Below are 25118 nucleotides of genomic sequence, written 5' to 3'. Positions count from 1 at the left end.
TCCCAAGTCCTGAAAGCATGTGGGTCCAATGCCATGAGACCGCTTGATATTTTTCCTTACCTATACCAATTACCTTTAGAACAGAGAATTAAAAGAATGTTAATGTTTTACATATAAATCAAACATTTACTGATAATAAGTCATAATTTTGTGACCCCAACATTCAGCTATGCAATCCCATGTGGGGGTGTGACCCACAATTTAAGAAGCTTTGCTCTATACTGTTTCCAGGACTTGAAACATATCCTTCAGAATTTTCAATTTAGTTTTTTGGGTTCCTTTTTAAAGCCTTTATTAGGCTCAGAAAACCTGCATTTGAGTCCCATCCTATGACCCAGAATTTGCATATATTACCTATGTAACTTTGAACAAATCACTCCTCCCCCACACTGCCTCAGTTTTCTTATCTGTTGGACTAGATCGTTTCTAAGAATCCCTGAGGGTCAATATCTTTTGTTCTCTGCTCTGTGATTCCATGTCAGCTTTTATTTTTCTCAGCATGGCAAGTCTTCTAACAGTGAGATTCTACTACCCCCAGATTTTTCATTATATTTCATTTAAAAAATGAAATGAAATCCACACTTACTACTCTGAAATATACCATTTTTTGCTGAGGAAGAAATCCTTAGGATAATAGGATTTAGAACTAGAAGAGAATTAGAGGGGGAATGAGACCTAATCTCTGATTTTGTATCTGAGTAAACTGAGACAAAGAGAAGGAAAACTCACTGATAGCAAATGCCAGAGCAAAGATTTGAAATCAGGTCTTAGCATTCCAAATTCGGGACATTTATTTTGGCTATTCAATCCTTGGATATAAATAAGTTCTAATTTTTTTTTTGTTTTGTTTAATTATTGGTAAACAAACCAAATAAATTGCCTCTATGACTATATTGTGGCATATAGATACAGGGAAGGGCTTCTGAACATTCATAGAATACAAGTAATTTGTGGTTGTTGTTCATTTATTTTCAGACTCTTTGTGACTCTTTTTAGAATTTTCTTGGCAAAGAGACTGGGGTGGTTAGCCATTTCCTTCTCCAGGTCATTTTACAGATGAGGAAATGGAGGCAAAGAAGGTTACATGACTTGCCCAGGGTCATACAGGTAGTAAGTGTCTGAAGTCAGATTTGAACTCTAATATATGAGTCCTTCTGCCTCCAGACCTGGAACTATCCATTATGTCACCTAACTGTCCATTACAAGCAGAAAATAAGAGTCTAATATGGTCAGAGTATTACTCTGGTGCTAAGGGAGATAGAAAATTTAGATAAGACAAAAGTTTTTCCTTCCAGGAAGTAACAATCCAGTAGGATGATAAGATATAAATCCCCCAAAAAAGCACAAAATTGCATGATGAGTACATTATAGCAGAAGTATAAATATTCTTCTGGGACTCCTCAGTGCTGCCTGAATCTGATTCAAATATAATTGGGAAACACTTAACAAATAAATACAAATGTAACAGAATATTGATAATATTACATTTTTTATTATTATGGCTTTTTATTGACAGAACATATGCATGGGTAATTTTTCAACATTGACCCTTGCAAACACTTCTGTTCCAACTTTTCCCTTCCTTCCTTCCCTCCACCCCCTCCCCTAGATGGCAGGCAGTCCCATACATGTTAAACATGATAACATTACATTTTAAAACTAAGTCGGGATATGGTTGGTAGAGATCCTTATATACTAATTGGTAGCCTCCACCCCGTCACTCCCCCACCCTGTTTCTATTAGAATTTGACACCAGTTATTTTAGGGAATTGACAGGCAATAATTTTTTTAAGAGATAGGGGGAAAGAAGATCTTTATCTAAATAAGGACTGTGAAAAAGCTTCTTGGAGGAGATGGCATTTAAGTGGGTCCCTAATCAATGCATAGAAATTAAATAAGTTAATTAGGAAAGAAGGGAGCATAGCCTTATTGTAGATGAAAGTGGGAGAGAGTCTATTAAACAAATACTACTGATGATTATGTCTTCATCTTAATAATGCAGTGGCTCCAAATGGAAAATAGGTGAAATACAGAAGAAATGATGGAAGTACAGATTTTTTTTTTAATGTGGTATTAATGAAGATTTTTATGTAGCTACATTTTTATCCTATTTACTCTATATTTTAAATATACATACATATGTAGTTATTTTTTTTCTTTTTCTTTTCTTTCTTCCTTTTTTTTTAAAATACTACTTATTCACTCTATCATTCCATTAAATGATATTCACAGAGTCCACAGACACATATTCCCAACATGCCCATTCTCTGGATGGTAGCTCTGCCAGCAGTACAATACCAATTTATAGATCTTCAGAGGAAGAGAAGAAAGTGACAGTGATTAAAGCCCCCCACTATGCAGGCATTGGACCAGTAGATGAGTCTGGAATCCCTACAGCAATTAGAACGGTAAGAAAGGCTGGAATTTGCCTCTCTGTCATTGTGAGTAGACCCTTACAAAGAACCAATTGTAAATAGCGGGGTGTTTTTTTGTTTGGGCTGTTTTTTTTTTTTTTTTTTTGCATTCTTAAGCTCTTATATAATAGGGACTACACTGTGCAAAATCTGTGTGCTCTTGAATACAATGCTGCATGTGGCAGGAGGGAAATGTTGATTGGCAATTATTGGACAGCTTCAACTTTTTCATTTTCATTATGTACTTGCCAGAGCTATAATTTATAAGCATACATTTTCCTTCCCTTTTCACTAATGAGTTTTAGGACTACAGAGAGAAGAACCAGGAATTCAGGAATGCTTTAGTTAAATTTTATTCCCATGTGCCTTGCTGGGAAGCCAAGAGATTGTTTCTTGAAATGGATGCGTGTAACCCTGGGTGGGAGGAGCCATCTGCTGGGAGCTGGTATTTTTGTGAGCTAAAGGGGTGGGAAGAGAGATAGTGACGTCTTATTGCTAGCAATGAGGAATCTCTAACTGCAATAATAGACACATTTTGGTGGACACCATTCCCTTGGCTCCACCCCCTTCACAGTCACAGCTGAGAGCTCCCTGGGGATGACCAGGAACGTGTTTTGGACTATTTTTTTTTTAATTCTTTAAACTCCAGTAACTCCAGCTCAAGGCTGTTAGGTCCTTCTGGCTGGTCTCAGCAGCAGGAGGGGCAGCTGTGGATAAAACAGTTCTTTGCTTATTAAGTCCATCTGGACTGAAAGTTTGGTGCTACCTGGAAAGAGGAAACCCAAATGACAGCCAGGATGAGAGCCGCAACACCTCTGCAGGTGAAACTGGGGGGAGGGACAGGACCAAATCAGCTCTTGTATGGGGCCATATGAGTGCCAAGAGCTGGTTCATGGAAACGCAAACCATTCTTAGAAAAGGAATGGATGACAAGGAATAGGACAGATAATCAGGAAAAACAAACAAGATTGGGATCTTAATTGTGTGAGAATTCAAAATAGTGTGTATAGAGAGAGCACTTTTTGGATGGAATCTTTAGATAGAAATGCTACCAATTTTTAACCAACAAGTAAATTCTCCGATCTCTTATGTTTGAATCTTTTCAATTAATTTTCAAATAATATATTTCTTTAAGTGTAAGTCTGTTTTCTAAGCCTAATATTGTACTCATCAGTTCCCTCCATTGGACTGATAGATCCATCTATTAACGAGATGGGGGCGGGGGGGAGACTGACTGAAATATCAGACTAATAAGGATGGCATGCTTCCTTCATGTAACTTTATACAGAGATAGATGATCTGTAAGTATAAATAGCTACATATGGATAAACATCTCTGTGTATGAGTACATATAGTACTATAACCCAAGTGTATATCTTTATGTATATATGTATGTAATGCATGCAAATGATGCTGTTAGAAGAGAGTGACTTAAAATTCCAATGATGCATTCACCAGTGGATGCATGGTCATTGATTTTGATTGACATCTGAAAAAGGGTGAGTGTACACACATTTAGGTGCGCATGGATCTCAATAGCAATCAGTTTCTGTTCAGAAAAACTGAAGTCAGTCATTTATGTGAACAGATTTGTCTCTATATGCATTTAAAATGAATAAAAGTGACACAGTAGAGATAGCTGTGTCTACTTTATGTCCTTAAGTCAAGACTTCTCCACTTTTCCTGTTTAGTTTTTTAAAACTAGTCTAGAATAGTGTGGATGTTTAACCAAAAATGTAACCCTCTAGTCTAGAGGTAGCTTCAGAATTTGCCTTTTTTCATAATAGGTTCAGGGACGTTGACCTATGAGTTCTTCAGTATAGAGAATTCTCCAGTGAAGAAAGCCCCCCTCTCCCAAAGCAGAATATGGTGTTCTCTGAAAAGTACACTCTTAAGAGGTTAAGTTACTCATCCGAGTCTCCCATATAATAGGTAAAAGAGGCTGAACTTTGTGTTAAATCTTGTAGACTAACACTATCATTTAGGCCACACTGCCTCTCTTTCTTCCTTATGAAAATGAAAGATGCCTAGGTCCAGATTAAAAGAACTATTTTTGCATGGTATTTTAGAAGAAATACTGATGAGTCAACTGTTCTGGTTTCTGCAACCAGCTCTATCTCTTTAAGCTCAACCTCAGACAAATCAATTAAATAATTTATTTCCTCATCTATCTGTGGGGAATGTCAATGGAATAAATATTTATATAGCACCTACTTTGTACCAGGCACTGTGAAATATCTCATTTAATCCTCATAACAACTTGGTAAAATAGATGCTATTACTATCCTCATTTTACGATTAAGGAAACTGAGGCAGAAAGAGTTTAAGTGACTTGTTCAGGGTCACACAGCTAGTAAACGTCTGAGACCAGATTTGAACTCTAGGCTTCCTGACTCCATACCCAGGACTCATCCACTGCTTTATCTTTATCTTTACCTCATTGGAAATGTTTTCAGTACTTACCTTGTCCAGCACCTAAAGGTTCAAGAGCATTATATGATATAATAAATATAGAAGAACTTTGTAATTTATAAAGTACTATCGATACAAAAATAGGGAGCCATTATTCTCTACATACTTTCTCATGGGCCTTGAAAATTATCCCTGCTTTAAAGGAGTTAAAAGCATTATAGAATGTTAGAAATCTTTTTTTTTTTTTTTTTTTTTTTTACATCTGTTCCCAAATCTGAGTCACAATCCTAGAAAGGATGTGTAAGTATAGTTTTCTTGTTCAATGTTAAATCACACTTTATCTGAGCCAGTGGATCTTTTAAAAAAAAAAAAGATGCATTTTTCATCTCTTCAGTTGCCTCCCAAGGCCATCCATTTATGAACCAAAGGTTATTAACCTCATATGCTTCATATTAGCTACTTGACATCAATCACCAACACAGTCCTGGGCAGAATATGCCTCTCCTTTAGAATGAAAAGATCTGGATCCTACTCCAAGCTTTGAAACTTGCTATGTGACCTCGAGCACATCACTTATCTGTGGGGCTTCAGCATCTTTATCTGTGAAAGGGGGTTATTAACTACCTCAATAGGTGAGAATCAGATGAACTGATGAAGTTATGCTTTGGTTAAGGCACCATGTGGTCCCTATTGTCATCTTTGTATTTCCCCTAGTGACTGATGTAATGTCTTGGTCAGAGCAGCCACTTAATAATGTTTGTAATTAAACCCTGAGAAAACAATTTTCTATAAACCCACTTAGAACTTGAAAGCCTCTTGAATATGAAGCTGAAAGAATATCTCAGTAATTTTGACTGAAGAAAAAGAGTTTGGTTTTTTTTTTTGTTTGTTTGTTTTGTTTTGTTTTTTTCATGAGTTCCAAGTTGCTTTGCCTGGATCTTGAACACAGGGGAAGAAAAAAGAATTCCTAGGACTGAGATTTCATGAGACGATGTGATTGAAGCTCCATTCTACTTTAAGTATCAGGGGACTTGCTTCAAATTATTTTTCAAAATAAACAATTTTTTAAAAAATGCAGATCTCCTCTAATGTCCATTTGAATATAGTACTTGCTAGATGGTTTTCAAAGTGTATAGGGAAGCAAAAATAAACCAGAATCCATTAGAGAAGGGAAAGAAAGAATTGGGTGGGAAAGTTTGGCTAAGAAGCTATATATGGGTGGGTGTTTGCACACAAGTATATACCATATACATATATGACTGCACAAAACAAACATTTCCTGTATTGGTGGAAAGTTTGTATGTTGTGCTAATGTGAGAATTTGAATCCTAGAGCAGTTTAGTAATATTAGAATGTAGCTATCTTATGTTTATTTAACACCTTTTCTGATAGAAAGTCATGACCAGAAAAATATAGATAGATATGTACATATCTATATCTTTCTAGAATATCTATTTATATAGAAACTCGAGTGAGAGAGAGAGCATTCTCTATTATATAATATACAATATATCTATCTTTAGATACTTGTTTATCTCTATCGATGGAGACCTATTTATATCTATAGATATAGATAGATAGGCAGACAGACAGACATATAGACAGCTAATATACATTACTAGATAGAACCTTCTAAGAAAACATTTTCAATATGTCTTGCATTTTTAATAGAGAAGTAAACTGCCTCTAATTTATTTTGTTAATTTCACCATCATACCTAATGTGCTCCTTCACAATTATAGCAGCATAGGGTTTTCAGAATTAAATTCTACAAATATTTGTTAAATGCCTATTGTGTGCAGAACACTATATTCAGAGGAAAATTAAGAGAACCCTTCAGAGGTCTTTCCCAACTCCACAAAAGGTCTGGAGGCTCAGATTCCCCTTTGCCAGCTGACAGTTTTTTCTGGCCTGCCTGTGCACACCATATAAAGCTACCAGGCTAAGGAGCTGTGCAATCTTGTGTGATGTATGCCCTCCAGAAAAGTGAAGAAATCCCTGTCTGGCAAGATTCTTTTCCATATACAGGGATATGAATTGTTTATTGGGCCTCCTTCTTACAATAAATTATGCCCAGAAATCATTCAAGAAACTTTTTAAACATAAGTCACTGTCAATTGTTTGTTACATAATACCAAACATGTAAGTAAAATAAAAGAGAAAATCATTATCTTGGGACTAATAAATATATACTTGAAAAAGTATGTGACCTATGATTTTGTATGGACTTAGGAAATAATAGCTAAAGCTTTACCAGAGATCTTTGAATTTGCTTTTAAAAATATTTTGCTAACTATGTTCTAAAATAATTGGGTTTGGAGTTTGGGGTTTTTGTAATCTAATGTATTTCATTATGTGCATTTAAAAACATCATTCTGAGAAGTATCCATAAGCTTCACCAGATTGCCAAAAAAAAATTCTATGACATAAAAAAGTGAAGAAACCCATAATCCATAGTGTCATTTTCAACCTTTTTTTTCCTGGAGATAACATCATTTGGCAAAATATTCATTCAATAAAACTATCTTTCACTCATTTAATATGAATCAGGACTTGGCCAGATTGTCAATCATATGATCCTTTAAATCCACATGCATCCTGGGAGTTCTTGGATCTTAGGCTGTGAGAGTTCAAAGAACCCTTAAAAACTAAATCATATGATTCTTTTTTTTTTTTTTTTTTTTTGATACATGATGAACCTAAGCCCAGAGAAATGAAGCCACTTATCCAAGGTCACACAGATAATGACAGAATTAAGATAAATCATATATCTATAGGCTCTTAGAGTTAGATAAACTGAGAAAAAGGTATATTTTTGAACATGTGCTTTAGAATTAACCTAATTTTATGGCTTTTTAAGTTCACTGTCTTCAGTTTCCGTTTCCAAACTCCATGGACAATTCTCACAGACATATGACTATAGTATCCTATATCCATTCATTCATTCAACAATTGCATTTCATCAGCCCCAAACATGAAAGATTTCTTAAAAAGGTTTCTTACAGCTGTGGAAACTACCAAGATAATAAAATGAATAAGAGCCTTGCTTTCAAGGGGCTAATACTCTTGGGCTGAAAACTCAATGGTAATTTACATTTAAAAGAGTTTACAATAATGGTTTGTTCTTTGCCTCCTTAGATAGCATACTAAAAGCAGGTCTCTAGTAGTAGCTTAGATGGCTCAGATCCCACCCAGGTTTGAAAGGCGGTGTCATTGTTAAAAAGTACACATTATTTCTTTTATTTATTTATTTTTTGGCTGAGGTAATTGGGGTTAAGTGACTTGCCCAGGGTCACACAGCTAGGAAGTGTTAAGTGTCTGAGATCAGATTTGAACTCAGGTCCTCCTGACTTCAGGGCTGGTGCTCTATCCACTGCGCCACCTAGCTGCCCCCAAGTACACATTCCACTCTGAAGACAGTTCTCTGACATGGATTCGTTTCAATAAATGTCCTGCTATAAATGATTCATGAGTAAAAATTTGCTCTTCTTGGTTCATCCAGTACTTATGAATGCAATTATCAATTTGTCCTTTTCAGACCCAATCAGGGTAAGAACCATAGCACATACACATCCTAAAGTGGCACCTAATTGACCTATGAGGTTGAGAGGAAGGATCACATTTACAACAAACTAGTTCATGTGGCTGGACAAAAAATGCTGATTATTATTATCGTTGTAGGATCTAACTAAATGGGACTGTATGTCAGAGCTATTACTGCTGATAGAAAGGATGAAAGAAGTCAGAATTTGAGGAGGAATGTTCTTTGATTGTATGTCATATCATCTCTGATCCTATGGCCCCAGATTTAAATATTAAATTTTTATTTTACAGACAGTTGACAGACCAAAGGACTGGTACAAGACTATGTTTAAGCAAATTCATATGGTTCACAAACCTGGTATGTTTACTTTTTTGCATTCCTCTTTCATAGGACCCTAGTTTTAGAGCTGAAAGACCATAGAGGCTATCTAGCCTCATTCTCTCATTTTACAGAGTAGGGAAACTGAGGCAAGTGTCTTGTCCATGGTCATATAAGTACTAAGTGGTAGATGGAATTTGAATCTGAGTCTGCTAACTCCAATTCTATCAACTTTTCCACTATCCACAATTTCTACTATTTTTAGGAAAAACATGTTTCACTTGAACAAGATAAGAAATTCTGCAAAGTTTTTCTTCTAGCATCATCCTAATTCTCCCAATCCTCCTGTAATAGAGTCCTAAGCCTCAAGATATGCACATATTGACCTTGTTAGTGATGACTTCACTCTGCCCATCTAGAGCATCATTCTGTATTCTAAATCATTAATCTTACTAGAGTTTAATGAATCGACTTATAGCTCTTCTTTTTTTGTAAGAGGTTGGGGGCAGGGGATGGAGTACAGGTTAAAGTTCTCTACTGCTACTGACATCTTGAAAGCTCCTAAAAGGGGGAAAACTGTCAGAATGGGAATGAATAAGAGAGAAAAATATTGGAATAAAGAGGACTAAATAAAACCAATGAACCATGTGCAGTAAATACCTATCTGATACCTAAAATTGAAATGGAATTGCTTTGGAACAAAAAAGAGGGGCTTTAAAAAGTAAGGTGCCATATTACTATAGTACCTAATATTTCTACTTAACAGGCAAAATGGGTAACAGATGAGTGCTAGAATCCAGAAACTTGAAGTTTGATTGTTGTTTCAGACACTGGTTATATGATCATGGACAAATATTTCAAATTTCTCAGCTTCTCTTTCCTGCCTGTAAAATGGGAATGATAGTATTTGTACTGTGTAACTCACATGATCATTAGGCACAAAGCATTTTAGAAACATTTTTGGAGAAATGCATGCTGTTATTGAAGGCCAGCAGTCTCAGTGAGAAAAATACTATGCTTTCATAACATTTCTGTCTTGTTTTCCAGATGATGATGCAGATATGTATCATACTCCGTATACATATAATGCAGGTAGGACTTGTTTCTTCACTTTTGAAGATTATTTTGCTAGTATCAGTGAGGCCAAGTTTAAAAAAAACAAAAAAAACCATATAATTTCCTGCCCTTTTTTTGTTTCTTAATTTCTGAGATATTTTTTCATCATTTTGATTGAATTTAATTTTAGGGGTGGGGGATCCAATGCCTTACATATGTTTCTTAATAGAAACGCCACAAATTAATGTTTTAACATGAAAATGAGATTATTTCTCAAGTATCTCATTTATACTTACTGTTAGTTTATATAATTCGGTAGTGTTTATACAAAGTGTGAAGGATCATGTGAATGAATGCGGTATCATCAGGGTACAGAAGATAGAAGTCTCCAATCCACAAAGGGGGTAATAGGATTTCAGAATGTTTTTTAGATATACTTTGGCAATTGAAGGGAGAGGACAAGTCAAACAGAGTGTATTGTGACCTTGTGCATTCTTTCTTCCAAATGCAGCCATTCATTAAAAAGAAATCCCATTTTGCTGGTGTCACTTGTGACTCATCCTTGCCAGAATTTTTCATAACAACATGCCTGGAAAACTCTTTCTTTATATTTTATTAAGCAATCCACATTCTTGAGAAGGTCCTGAAATGTTTTCTTTGGCCCCAGGCTCAATAGCAACTTTTGTCCATTCAAAATGGCCCCCATTTTCTGTTTCCAACTTAATCAAAATAAGTCAATGATGCCTCCCACCCACCCATTTCCAAGGCCAGGGAGCCCCTCCATCCTTTCATAGCTCCTTTTTAGTATATCTTTGATACACTTCTCCCATTCAATAGGGTTTTTTTTTTTGTGCCTCTATCTCATATCACTTGCTAGACAACAAACTCCTTAAAGTCAGAAACTTTGTCTTATCTCTCTTACACAACAACATGCAATGTTTCAGACCAGCAGATGTTTAATAGATATTTATTGAATTGAAATTAGTGCCTTTTTTTTCCTAACCAATATAATGAACTTGATTGATCCAGACAGTAAGGAACATGTACTTCTGATTTGAAAGGAATAGAAAAATCTTTTTCTGCTCTTTAATTTTATTTTCACATTGAACTTATGGGTTATTTATAATAATTTCTAGACCTGTAGGATAGGCAAGTGTGCAGCAGAGCAACTAGATGGTACATTGAATAGAATACCTGGACTGGAACCAGGAAGACTCTTCTTCCTAAGTTCAACTCTGGCTTCAGACACTTGCTAGTCGTATACCCTCAGCAAGTCACTTAACCCTCTTTGCCTCCATTTCCTTATCTATAAAATGAGCTGGAGAAGGAAATGGCAAACCATTCCAGTATCTTTGCCAAGAACACCCCAAATGGGGTCAGGAAGAGTAGGACACATCTGCAACAACTGAACAACAACAAAGAGGAGAGAAAAGTGGACTACTAAGAAAAAAAGTTTAATATTTAAACATTGAAATTGTGGTTTACCAATCATACAATAGTATTTATTTGTTCTGTATAGAACAAATTCTGTATAGAATTTGTTTTTACTCTTTCTCTTCTTTCCATCTGGAATTCCCTTTAGTCCTTCCCTTCAAGAATCTGACTCCAACCTATACAAGAGTGATCACAGTCCAAGTACTATTTTGTGAAACCTGGACCCCATGACTCCAAGCTCATAGTAATTGTTCACTCCCTCTTCTTCACTTTAATTATGCCTGTTAATCAAAAATATTTCTTGCCACTGGAAACAGTCCTCAGCATAAAGGGATGAAGCCTTGACAATAGATCCACAAGCATTTATGGTCTTTCTATTTTCTATTATTGTCTCATTCTCTGATATTAATAAGCCAAACAAAACTCCCACAACCAATTATTAGAGGCATATATTTTGTGTTTAATTTTATATATACATGTTTTTCTCTAAATAATAGCGTCTTCTTGAGGACAGATTCTACTTTATATTTCAGGTGTTCTAGCACTGCCTAGTATACAGTAGGTACTTAATAAATGCTTACCAGATATATGAATGTTATTTATGTAATTTATAAGTGTTTATAACTTGGTATCTTTAGGTTTTTTTTTTAATTGTCTCTCCAACTAGACTGTCATCTTCTTGGAGGCTTATGTCTTCGTATTTATACCCAGAGTGTTTAGTGTAATTCCTTATACTATAATTTATTGTTTTAATTTTAATTAGCATATTAATATTTATATACAAATAGATGATTTTAAAATGTTTGGAAGGACTTGAAATAACTATTTTCCATCACATTTACATTATTATTTTACCCTATATTAAAAAATATGCTGACTGAAAGCAAATTTCATTCTGGCTAATCTATGAATTATTTCATATGCTAAATTAGTGAATCTAAATAAATATGATGTTATGGTATTCTGTGCATCTGCATAAAATGTAAGGGCAATTATATAATTTTATATTCATTTTAATACTCATGTACATAATATCTTAACACTGCAATAATTTAGACATGGCTAAAGTTAAAATATACAGAAATTTAGAGAAAGAGTTCCAGATGAAATTTTCTTTCATTAAATAAAAACAGGCATGTAAAGAAAACATGTAATTTTAAGAAGTAAGGAGGCAAGGGAGTTAGAAGATAGAGAGCTGGTCTTTAAATTAGGAAGACATGGGTACAAGACACACTGGAAGTGTATGACATGTCTTTTAGAACAATGTCTTTTAGAACTTCTTGGTACACTGAGGTTTAACTCAGTGTACCAAGAAGTTCTAAAAGACATTAAATTACAGAGCAAGAACTAATCTGCATTGTAGGGATGTTTTTTTTAACCAATAAAATCATAGATCTAATCACTATCCCCTATATAATTTCAAGTCCATATGCTTAATTATGTATTCTCTTATCAACTTATCCTATATGTACTATTTTCATCAGTTTAGATTATAATCCTCCCTTGTCTTCTTAAATAAGGTTTGATTTTTATTTGTTTTTTAGCCACAGTGATGTAAGAAACAATCACCTTTTGGACAGATGCTTCTTACTTAGTTGTACTGGTTCTATCACTGTCCCAACTTTTTAAAACAACTTACTATATATATATATATATATATATGAAAGAAATGATTATTTATAACTAATAATATGGGGAGATTCAGACTATCCTTATTTCAAGACCTCAGTCTCTGAAGTCTGAACTGATTTCCTCTATCCAACCCCACCCAATTTTATTAGGAATCTCTAATCTAAGTTGAATTCCTTTCTGGTGGAGAGGGATCCTTTTGTATAAATTGCTCATGACTGGGGGTGAATAGAGATAATCTCTCTGTCGAAGGATAATATGATGTTACTCTCAGTTCCACACTGAAGTCCACTTCTATTTATAAAATCTATCTCTCATTAATTGATAGCCAATCAGGGTTGATTTACCCCCTGGGAAACACCTACTTTTCAAAAGGCATAAAAACTATGTGCCAGCTGCCATGATTATCTTTGATCTAGGATGGCCATCCTTTTTTTGAAATACTGGCATTATTATTAAGATGATTAAACTGCTTAGAAATTATGTCTCTTGAACCCTTTTAAAACACCACACAAAGGCTCTTTTAGTCTGCAAGCTCTGCTGTCCTTGCCAAGTTGATATCAAGGAAAGAGCCTTATCAATTATAACAATTAGGTGTGATAATCATTATATTTATATGCTACTAAATATGTTGTTATGTATTTTATGTTAAATATATATTTTTAAAAATTTTGGGATAATTAGCACTATTAAAATTGTTTTGTAGGTAGTGAAAATGCATATCTTTTATTGCATCTCTTACAATTTCACTTCTATTTTCTTTCCCCCACAGGCCTTCCTAGTGCTTCCTACATGACTCAGTCCCACCCTGCTGCAAAGATGCAGACATACAGACCTCTTTCCAAAAGTCTCTCTGACAATGGCGCCGATGCCTTTAAGGATTCCTCTTCCCCTCTGCCTCCTCCACATATCCCACCTCCAGTTCCACCATTTAGGCCCAGAGACAGGTCTTCCACAGAAAAGTAAGGAGTTCTCCGAAAGATTGGTTTGGTCAGTAGCATCCTATAGACAGCTTCCAATAAAGCTCTCTGTGACCCTGGGGCCCTAGCTAAAGAAAGGACCCTGACCTTCCACACACAGTGATGGTGAACTCATATCAATCAGTCAGTGTGCATAGCCATTTCTTTATTGATCACATAGAAAATTCTCTCAGATGCTTGGATTACTTGTCTAAAGGTGAGTTTAGTGGATTGTAACAAGTGTATTTATCCACCGTATATTAGTGAGCAGAGCAGTATATTCCTGTTGGTTCACCATAAGTTCAGATCTATTATTAACTCAAAGTAAGTATATATATATATATATATATATATATATATATATATATATATATATATATATATATATATATATATATATATGTATAAACAGGTGAGTATTCTTTCCATTTGTATTTAATTTTCTTTTAACACTCAAGGGATGTAAAAAACTCCCAGGTCTATGACGGGAGATCTGCCTCAGTTGAGAACTGCATGAGGGACCTTACAGAAAACTGAACGAAATATCTTCTTGGTTCTTCTTTTGGAAATCCATGATGAATAAGAATAATGGAAATTTCCCTCTTTCATATTGGAATGAATATTTTTAATTTCCTTAAAGAAAGAGTTAAAGATAGGGTCTACATCTATGGTTTTATTGGTGTAGGAAAGCCATCTACCAAAGCAGGTTGGCAGCTTCTCTATATTATGTAGTCTTGGGATTTAATCTTTTCTGATCATATATATTCTTGATGATGTATTTTGTGTTTCTTCCTGCACACAAGAAATTGTTGGTAATACGCTAATTGAAATAAAATGAGATATAGAGAAACACACACACACACACATGCTGTTCACATGGGCCCTGTAATGACTACACTAGCATGTCAGCTATACAATATCTAGTCAGTCAATTAGAAAGGTGAGTTGACTCTGGCTAGTTGTCATATAACTCTGACAGGTTAGTGTATTTATTACAGAGCTTTTGTTAATGATGCATAAGTATAAAACTATATATAAAAAAGAAACATAATGGCATCTATATCCCAGACTTATTGTGAGGATAAAATGAGATGATATTTGCAAAGCATTTATCACAGTGCCTGGCCCATAGTAGACATTATATGACTTACATACAAAACAACGATATATAAGTACTACACTTCAGTGTATATGCATCAATGGTACCTTATTTAGAAGTACCCAGGTGACTCAATGCTTGTAGAAGTAAACTTGGAGACAGGAAAATTTGAATTTCAATCTTCCCTTAGATACTTCAGTTATGTGTTACCCTGGGCAAGTTAATTAGCCCTTCTGTACTTCAGGTTTCTCATTGTTAAAATGAAGATAATAGTAATACCTACCTCACCAGGGTCACAGTGGAAACTAAATAAAATTACATTTGTAAAAATATTTTGCAAATCTTAAAATGCTACATAAATGCCAATATCATCATCATCATCACTACCACCCATGATCCAATCGGTTTGATTACTTCTTGTCCTGATGTACATTACAATATTTCCAGTATTCACCTTATGTAGTTCTTCTCAATATCTTTCCTGTGATGTAGATAAATGTGTTTTTGTTATTCCCAATTTTCTGAGGAGCAACTAGAGTTCAGAGTCCCCCAACCAGTAAATGAATGTTCTGATATGGCACTGGGCCTGGAGTTAGAAAAATCCAAGTTCAAATTTGACTTTAGATACTTATTGCTTCTTTAAGTCTGGATGAGTCACTTAACTGTTTCATTTTCCTCAACTGCATAATAGGAATAATATCTGGCATATAGTAGGCACTTAATAAATGCTTCCTATCTTCCTTCCCCTCTTCCTGCCTTATTTCTTCCCCCTTTTCTCCTTTCTTCCCTTTTCCTCACCTTTTGTTCTTTCCTACTTACTTCCATCTTTCCTTCCTTGCTTCCTTCCACTTAGTATAGTATTTTTTTTCCTTTTTGTTGTCATTCTGTCATTTTTCAGTTGTGTGTCTCATGCTTTGTAATCCTATTTGTGGTTTTTGTGGCAAAGATTCTGGAGTGGTTTGCTATTTCCTTCTCCAGCTCATTTTATAGATGAGGAAACTGAGGCAAACAGAATTGAGTGACTTGCCCAGGATCACATATCTATAAGTATCTGAGGACATTTGAATTGAGGAAGAGGAGTCTTCCTGACTCCAGCCCAAGAGTGCTAATATTAGACTGTGCCACTTAGCTCCCCAGTAGTTCTTTTTTTTAATGTCATAATAATTAGGAAAGTCTCAAATCATGGCTCTAGAACAGATCCTCAAGAATATCCAATTCTACTACCATCCCTAAATCCCCAGCCTCACCCTCAAATGAAGGAAACTAATAGAGGGACTGAGAACCAGAGAGAATGTGACTGCCCCAAGATCACACAGGTAGGGAGTCTCAGGTGAGATTTAAACCAGTATCTAGATCAACAGAAAAAGTTCTAGATCTCAAACTACAAGAAGTGTATTCTAGGCTTAGTCCTTGCATTTACTATCTGTGTACACATGGACAAGTGCCTTGAACTCTTCATGCCTCAATTTCCTCAAACTTAAGATGGGAGCAACAATTTTTGTACAATCTTTTGTACACCAGATTCATTAAAGAATGTACTTAGAAACTATATCACTGTATAAATATAAATTGTTATTTTTCCTTTCACAGTATCTTCATCAGTATTAAAGATGTTAGTGGTCCCTAAGGAATATGGTTATATATGTCCCCTGGGATGGGTTTCAAATTTTACATAGCTTGTTTCTGCCTGGAGCAAAGTGGTACCTACGTACTTTTCATAGAAATGGAAGCTTTTTTTTTTTTTAAAGGACTGAGAAAAATAAATTAAACATAGTATATGCATAGTACATGGCAGTTTCTATCAAGGTTACTTCTCATCAATGGCAGGCAGGATAAGCTGACAAAGACATTCCTCTTTCAGATCCAATCACAAAGAGAAGGGATTAGCTTTTTCCATAGTTCCTTAGGGGACTATCCAATACACTCAATTCAGCAATCTCTGACCATAGGTTTTTACTTCAGCTGTAGAAAATAATTATTAGAAAACTATATAGAAAAAAATTACACCAAACAAAAGACCGTAGGAGGAAAAAAATCTGTATTATTTCTGTTAAAAGAAAATACAAATGTGATTTTTCCATTGACTTTTCTCTCCTTATGATGGTTCTGAATCTTTGCTAAGAGTACTTTTGAAATTATACACTATGTTTTTGATTACTAAATATAACTTCTTCCCTTAACACTGAAAATAGGGAATGAATTTAATATAGTCCTGTGGGATTTTCTATTCCTAGGCATGACTGGGATCCACCAGACAGAAAAGTGGACACACGAAAATTTCGTTCTGAACCAAGGAGTATTTTTGAATATGAACCTGGGAAGTCATCAATTCTTCAACATGAGAGACCGGTAAGCATTCCATATCAGACACTAGTTTTGACTTCTGGGTACCAAAAAGATATGGATTTTCAAGTTTTTTATCTTTTGCCATGAAAATGATTACTCTTAACATCATTTAGAAATCACCTCATTATCTCACATAGTTACTTGAACAGCTTGCCCTAATTATATTTGAATGGTACATGTCTTCATTTGCCACATGTTTATGGAAATTTCATCTATGTCAGTTGTCATCCATATTTATTAATAATGGAAGAAAATGCAGGGTTGTTTTCCTTTTATGAGTTATTCCAGAAAGAAGCAACCTGAATATATGCATATTTATGCATGTATGTATATGCATATATATGTATATTTATATAGAAATACATATATGAACTGTGCATATTAAAGAAGTTAAAAGATTGTACACTGATACCTCACTTGGGTTGTTTATATATAAAAGCAATTAAATAAGCTAACAGAGAATAAACCAAGACTTACAATAATAACAATACCTAGAATATTTTTTTAAAGATCTCAGAACCACAATCTAGATTGGGTGGTCCAGATATTATGTGAAAATCTCCCTTCCATCCATTGTTTCATATGGGCATTAACTTTTTCTCAATGTAGCTTCCTTTCTGTCCATCTGTTTCATGACATTTATTTGGCTCTGTTGAAGTGAATTTTATAGATGCCTTTTTTTATCAGCTCTTAACAAGTCCTTCCCCTTCGTGTGCACAGACAAAAAGCTTCCTGATTAGTTGTCAGTTCGGTGAGTCAGAATTATTTTTAACCTTGCCTTATTTTAACATTCTCTCTAACTTGAGGCAGACAAATACTGACAGGAGAAAGAAATCAACATTTAGGAACCACTTAATGCCATTGATCAGAGCAGATTGTGGGTTAAATTGTAAAGTAGGAATATTTTTATATTTGAAGCCCTCATTGTACTCTCCCAAAATTATTTTCTTCCTGTGATAGTCTATTATTTCTTTTTGACTCTCTGCTATGTATGTGATACTTGTGTAATACTTATCCCTTCCTCCTCTCAAGAAGGAAGGACCTGATATGTCATTTATACCTTAGTATGAATTTAAAGCAATATCTTATCTTTCTCAGAAATATTTACACCTTCCACCTTATTTTTGGCCTTTAAGAATCTCGGGTATCTGTGAACTTAGGGGATTTTTTTTTTAATTGAAAGCTTGAAATATAATTCATTTAAACAAATATATTTAACACCTCCTAATTGCAAATTATTATCCTAGGTACTTGGAATGCCAAGGCAAAATAAGTCAGTTTCTGCCCTCGAATTTACATAAGAAAACTTTTATGAATTCAGGTTATCCATCTTACAGTTTGCTTTGAAGATGCTTCAAGACATCTTATAGATGCTAGTGTTTTTGTTTTTGTTTTTTTTCCCCCTGAGGCTGGGGTTAAGTGACTTGCGACCAGATTTGAACTTGGGTCCTCCTGAATTCAAGGCTGGTGCTCTATCCACTGCACCACCTAGCTGTCCCTAGATGCTAGTTTTTGTTGACTGAGTTCAGCGTTTGAGAGATTATGGTTCCTATAAAGCTAAGGCTTTAAGAACATGCTTACTTCTTAGTCTCCTTGGCTTATGAAGTATCATCAAATAATCTATCTCCAAAACTATGGGATCATACCATTTTAAGAACAAATTATAACACTGCTAATGAGTGGCCTGCACTGCAAATTTAAATTGCACATTAGATTTTGAGACAGAATAGCAACAGAATAGTAAAGGTGTTGACCTTTATATTTGCTAAAACTGAATAATTGATTTGAACCATTTTGTCAATTTTGCTAGAAAGTTAATGTTTACATTTCTTGGCTTTGCAAAATAAATTCCATTAAAAATACAAATCACTCAAATTGAACTAATTATGCCTTTAGTAATGTATATAGATGTGTTGTAGTGAAAAAAATAGCAATAGCATCAGGATTCTTTCATTAGCTAACTGAGGTATCAACCTTTTGCTGTGTTATTGATAAACTGGGTGGAGTGCCACTGGGCTGAGCATATAAGTGGGCAGCATTGGTAGTGATGTCTGCCATATAAATTAAAAGGTACTGGAAAGAGTCCCTTACCTCAAAATAGCTCTGGAACTGCAAGTGCTGAAGTGCCTCAAGCTCCCTTTCTTTGTGCTACTCACTTTGTCTAGAATTTCCTCTCAGCCATCATTATTCATTGACTTCCTGTCCTTTAAAACATCCACAAGCCACCTTTTCCATGAATCCCACCCTCTTATTCACTGCTTCCCAGCATGCCCTTCCCAGTCACATAGCACTCCAAGCTTTCTTTGTAATTCTAATTCACTTCTCATTTAAGTGTTCATAGCTCTCTGAGTTGAAGTCTTAGCCCTCTGGATATTTCTTGCAAGTGGTCCTGTTTTTTTTTTTACACCTGTGTCTCCCTCCCACTAACTACCAAAGCACTCTTCTCATAGAAGCACTGGTGCTTCAGGAATTATGCTGATACTAATTGCAATGTTCACAAATGAGGTATTAATATTAACAAGAGGATATGATTTTCCCATTTTCTGAAGAATTTGGAATGTGGAAACAGTAATAAAATGAATTTTTTGATAATCTTTTTAAAAAGCTATTTTTCAATTCTTAAAAGAATATTGGAGCAATAGCTCCAATATGTGCACAATTGTAAACTGAGCAGAATGACTGTAATGTAACTCATATATTATGCAGCACAAATACTAAAAATTTATATATATAATTATATGAATGATTTCTTTTCTAACTCTCATTTCTTTAAATAAATAGAATTTTTTAACCACTTCTTTAAATAATAATTAGAACAATGAATTTGGGTACATTTTAAATGATACATAATAAAAATAACATTTAAAAATAACAATAATAAAGCTATCATGTATATTGCTCTTTATGGTTTGCCAAGCATTTTACAAATATTATTTAATTTTATCCTTACAACTCTGGGAGGTATGTTCTATTTCTTTCTACAGATGAGAAACTGAGGCAGACTGAGGAAAAGTGACTCACCCAGGGTCAATAAATGTCTGCGACAGTATTTGAACTAAGTTTTTCTTGACTCCAACTATAGCTTTATCCACTGTGCTGCCTAGTTCCTTAGGACTGAATTTAAAAGTATGTTACAAGGCAGGTAGGTGGGGCAATGGATAGAGCACCAAACTTGAAGTCAGGAGGGCCTGAGTTCAAATGTGATCTCAAACACTAAATACTTCCCAGCTGTGTGATCCTGGGCAAGTCACTTAATCCCAATTGCCTCACAAAAAAACAAAAAAAAAAAAACAAAAAAAAAAAACATGTTACATAAATATTACATCAGCTCTTACATGGAGATTTTGATATAAACTGATTCTTTTCTATATAAGGAACAACTAAGCAAACTGTATCAATAATTAGATAATTTCCCTATTATTAAATTATCTTTAGTAGCCTATAAGGTTTCTATGTCTCTGTATGTATATATATATACATATTTATATTCATATATATATATATACATATTTATGTGTGTATGTAACACACACATGACAAATGAGCATCCTAATTGTATGCCTCCTTCCATAGGGCTTCATAGTTCTTTATTCCTGTTAATGAATTTAGTATGAAATGTTTGTAAAATATGCAATGGTAATTTTACTCATTAGTCTTCATAACAACAATATAACTTAGTGCTGCTATCTTGAATTCATAGGTGAGGAAGCTTGTGTAAACTAGAAAGGTTGGCGACCCAACAATCTGTTCCCATTTTGTACTTTACCTATGAATTTGCTATATTGGGGAAAGACCTGACATTTATTTTCTAAGCAGGAAACCATCTCTTAGGAGAGGAAGCCATTAGCATTGCAGAGAAAAAAAAGAGAATTTAAAGTTATCTGTGCCTATTGGTTTGGATACAAATTTAGAAACTTAGAAAATAAAACTCAAATATTTGATCTTGTAAAATATTTGCAAAGCTGGCTTGGCTGTAAATCCGTTCTGTGCTTATACTGTGACATTCTATTCCTCAAACGAACACTTGAACCCATTTTCTGCCCGAGTGTACTTTGACAATGATGACAACTTCATATTACATTTAGAAGAGATATGTTTGATCTCTCCTATAGTGGGACAACCTATATCAAAGAGAACTAAGTGTATTTCAGAATCTGGTATGTTCCTAGCTAAATCACTTATACCCCAGAGTTTGTATCATGCCTTGAATAGTAGATAAACGAGGGGTTTGTTTTCCTACGTGGCCTTTGTTTTGCAAGAGGAAGTTATGAGTAAATGTTTGTTAATGTTGAGAAATGATAGTCACAAGAATCAAATTGACATGGCATTGTGGAGGCAGAATTCAAAGGCTTCTAAAAATTTAGTGGCAGCTGTTAGTATATTCATCAGTGAAATGTGTTATTTAAATGACAATGTAGGTAGTCATGGTGGCTCATGCCAGATACTAAGGAGGCTGAGGTTGGTGGATTGCTTGAGCTACAGAATTCGGAGCTAAAGTGGGTTGAAACATATCAAGGTTGGCATTAATATAGGGTAAGTGCTTCAGAGATGTGTTACACCAGGTTGCCTAAGGAAAGGCAAATGTCCCAGGTTGGAAATCAAGCTTTAATTGCCATGCTGATCAGAAGTGTGATTCAGATTTAGAGTAATCACTGCCCTTCCAGCCTGGGAGGAATAAGAAAATTCAGTCTTTTTAAAAAAATGTTGAAAATTTAAGATTTTATCTGATAATCTGAATAATACTGGAATGAATAATAGCATCAGCCACTTGTAGAGTTATGGTACAAGGATATAAAGGCTAGGTGCTAGCATGGTTGATCTTGTTATTCTTTAAAACAAAGAGGAGATTGAAAAGCAAGTTGGTTGTAAAATATGTGTGTCACAATTGTCCACAAATATTAAAACCAGAAAATTCTATATAAATACAAATCTGCCTTAGAGATACACATGAAATTTGTAGAATAAGTGAAAAAGAAAATAATGATATATTTTAGGAATGGACATCTTCTCCTTTGTGACATATCACTAAGGTTCTTTAATCTTGCCAGAGAAGACAACATACTGATTCTTCACTTGAGACCACAGGTGAATAGATAGACTGAAAGGGGCAAAGAAATTAAAAAGAAACACAGCTTTGTCTTTGCCCCTTTCCTGCCTTCCTACCCTTTGAAGGCAATGGCATGGAAATCTTACTGGAAGATGTAGTTCTCTGTATATCTGCGCTTTCCTTTGTGAATTTTTGTAATAACCTGGGTCAACTTTTCTCTCACCTCTCCATTGAGTCTCTGGGCGCTAGAATACTCCAAACTAAAAAAGCACAGAGTCATATGAAGAAGTCTAAGATGAATGAGACTGCTAGTGAGTTTTGATCTATTGTCTATCTTTGGGTTTCTCAGATGAAAATAAGTTCTACATGTTACCAAACCATAAAGGGTATGTGTGGCCATCTTAACCAGTCATTCAACTACCTCATGTTTGGTATGACTGACTGGCTGCAACAAAGCTGCCCTCTGGTTCTGATAAATGTGGTTGCTTGTTATGCAATGGAGGCATAGTTCAAAATATGCATGTTGGATTATAGCTTTTAGTTAAATATAAATTATTTTGAATTGTATATTCCTTTATGTTCTGCATTTCTTTGCCATCCTTCATTTATCTGGATAATAATTGACAATGCTGCTTTCCAAATTAATCAGAAATGCATCCTTTTCTGAACCTAGTAATCCAGCTTTCCCTCAAAGGGATCTCCGACAATCTGGGCTAATCATTTTACTTTAGTGTCTGCCCTGCTGAACATTTTTATTTGTTAAATTTGCTGCCCTCTGCTGTCAGGATAGAAATAGAACAGTAAGTGCTTGTAACTCTTTTCCCTTGTCTTCATAGTACTTTACTTTAATGTATAAATAAGACAATGAATGTACAATAGGACATTAGGACATATAGCAAAATAATGTGGTCCAGATAGTCTCACAGAGTTTAGAAGATTAGGCCCTTGAATTAATAATGGATGTAAAGAACCATATCTGTAAAAGGCAGTGTTAAAATGATTTTCCTCTGGGTATTCCTCTAATATAAGTTTATGGCAATAATTTTTTCTCTATTAGAAAGTGATCCTGGATTCTCCAAAGTTATAGGAGAAGAGTATAAATTATAGCAGTACCTACTAGATTAGAAAGGCTTTGAAGACAAATCCATTGATGGATTGGGGTTATTCCCCAAGATTTGGTTCTTGTTCATTTTTTTTCCTTTCCCCTTTTTCTCCCTTTTCCTTTCCTCTTGCTCTTTTTCCTTCTTCTCCCTTTTTTCTTCCTCTCCTTCTTTTTGTCCTGTCTTCCCATTCTTCTTTCCCCTTCTCTCCCATTTCTCCCTTTTCTTTTCTTTCCTCTTCTCCTTCCCTTTTTCCACTTCTCCCCCTTTTTTCCTTCTTTCCTCTTCTCTTTTCTTTTCCCCATTTCTCCTCTTTCCTCTCTTCCTGCCTTTTTCTTCTTCATCATCTCTTTTGATCCTCATCTTCTTGCCTTCTTCCTTTCCTCCCCTTATCTCTTTCTCTCTGTTTTTCTCCTTTCTCTTCATAAAGTGATCTCATCAACTTTCATAGCTTCATGAATTATCTCATTATACAAAGCTCTCAAATCTCCATCTCTTACTCAAATTTCATATTATCACTTCCAATTGTCTTTTGGAGCCTTATTCTTATCATGTTCAGTTGGTTCAAAATTGAATTTAAAATTTTATCCCCAAAATTTATTTTATCCCTTAGTTTTTCTGATTCTACAGAAGGCACCCTGATACTTTCCATTTCCCACTTTAAAGTCATTAAAAAAATTTTTTTTTCCTCTTTGTCTCCTCCTACTGAACCTGAGATAAGAATAAGGCTCCCAAAGACAATTGGAAGTTACCAAGTTATATCCATATCCCTACACTATTTATCTCATAGTTTTCCATTCTTTCTGTTCTCACTGAAATAATCTAATTTAGGCCTTTATTAAGAGGACCTTCTTAATAGCCTCCTGATTGATCTTTCTGCTTTAAGTTGCCCTTTTCTTCAATCCATTTTTTTTCTATGTGGCCCCCATCTCCTTCCTAATGATCACATTCTTCTTTATTCAAAAATCTTCAGTGGTTCCTCATAGCTATTCAGTAGAGTAAAATTCTTACATAGGCATTCACAAATCCCTACAGTCCAGAGTCCAATTGCCCTTCCAGCCTGATTTTAGAGCACTCCTTTTCATATACCCTATACCTCTGAAGACTCTCACCTCCACCCAATTGTTAAAAAAAAAAAAAAAAAAAAAGTGATCTCTCCTTTTGCAAATTGGTTATACCACTTTACACAAACCTTTCTTTGTACTTATCACATTTATCCTTGTATTATTATTTGAGCACATGCCATATCTCCCAGTAATGGGCTATGTCTTATCTTATCATTCCGTAGATTTTTCATCAGTGTTGGCTGCATAAAATAAAGTATTTATGAAATCTGTATTAGTACAGAAAAGGGCAAGAATCACTGAGCTGGAAAGGACCAAGAGAGGCCATCTGTCTTTTCCTTATTTAATTCTTACATATTTCAACGTTTGTATTACCATCTGCAAATTCCATCTTCCTTATATCTTTGATAAAATATTTAAAAAATTGTAACAGCCAGAAGGCTGCTTTGACTCATGAAAATAGATAAAGAGTATATGGCACCAACAGTAAAATAAATGGAAATGGAGCAACTCAGAAAAAAAGTAAATCGTATAATTATAAATTATAATGAAATTATAGTTATCCTTTAACTATCCAAAGGCTCTTAGTTTTATCAAGATAAGGAATCATTCATCCCCAGCATTGAAATAGTCAATCCAGGAGAAGGAAATCTCTTAAGATCTTCAAAAGATTGAAATTGATTTTTTCAGCAATAG

General features: G+C 34.7%; 1 protein-coding gene across 27 annotated transcripts in view; it reads left to right on the top strand.

Annotated features, from left to right (window-relative positions):
• SORBS2 (sorbin and SH3 domain containing 2) overlaps nt 1-25118 on the top strand; it is a 451850-nt gene that overhangs the window by 361212 nt on the left and 65520 nt on the right. For 24 of the 27 annotated variants that reach the window (XM_074276085.1, XM_074276086.1, XM_074276084.1 and 21 more), the window contains 5 exons: nt 2233-2408; nt 8661-8727; nt 9736-9780; nt 13580-13769; nt 17100-17214. In XM_074276085.1, the coding sequence (XP_074132186.1) occupies nt 2233-2408; nt 8661-8727; nt 9736-9780; nt 13580-13769; nt 17100-17214 (593 nt within the window). Of the gene's footprint in view, nt 1-2232; nt 2409-2563; nt 3236-8660; nt 8728-9735; nt 9781-13579; nt 13770-17099; nt 17215-25118 lie in introns of those variants that run through there. The other 3 variants (XM_074276096.1, XM_074276097.1, XM_074276102.1) reach the window with 3 other exon arrangements.

This window comes from Sminthopsis crassicaudata, chromosome 6, assembly GCF_048593235.1.
Source record: "Sminthopsis crassicaudata isolate SCR6 chromosome 6, ASM4859323v1, whole genome shotgun sequence".
Taxonomy (NCBI): Eukaryota; Metazoa; Chordata; class Mammalia; order Dasyuromorphia; family Dasyuridae; genus Sminthopsis; species Sminthopsis crassicaudata.
Note: the sequence above shows the minus strand (reverse complement) of the source record. Positions and strands in the feature narration are given on the sequence as shown.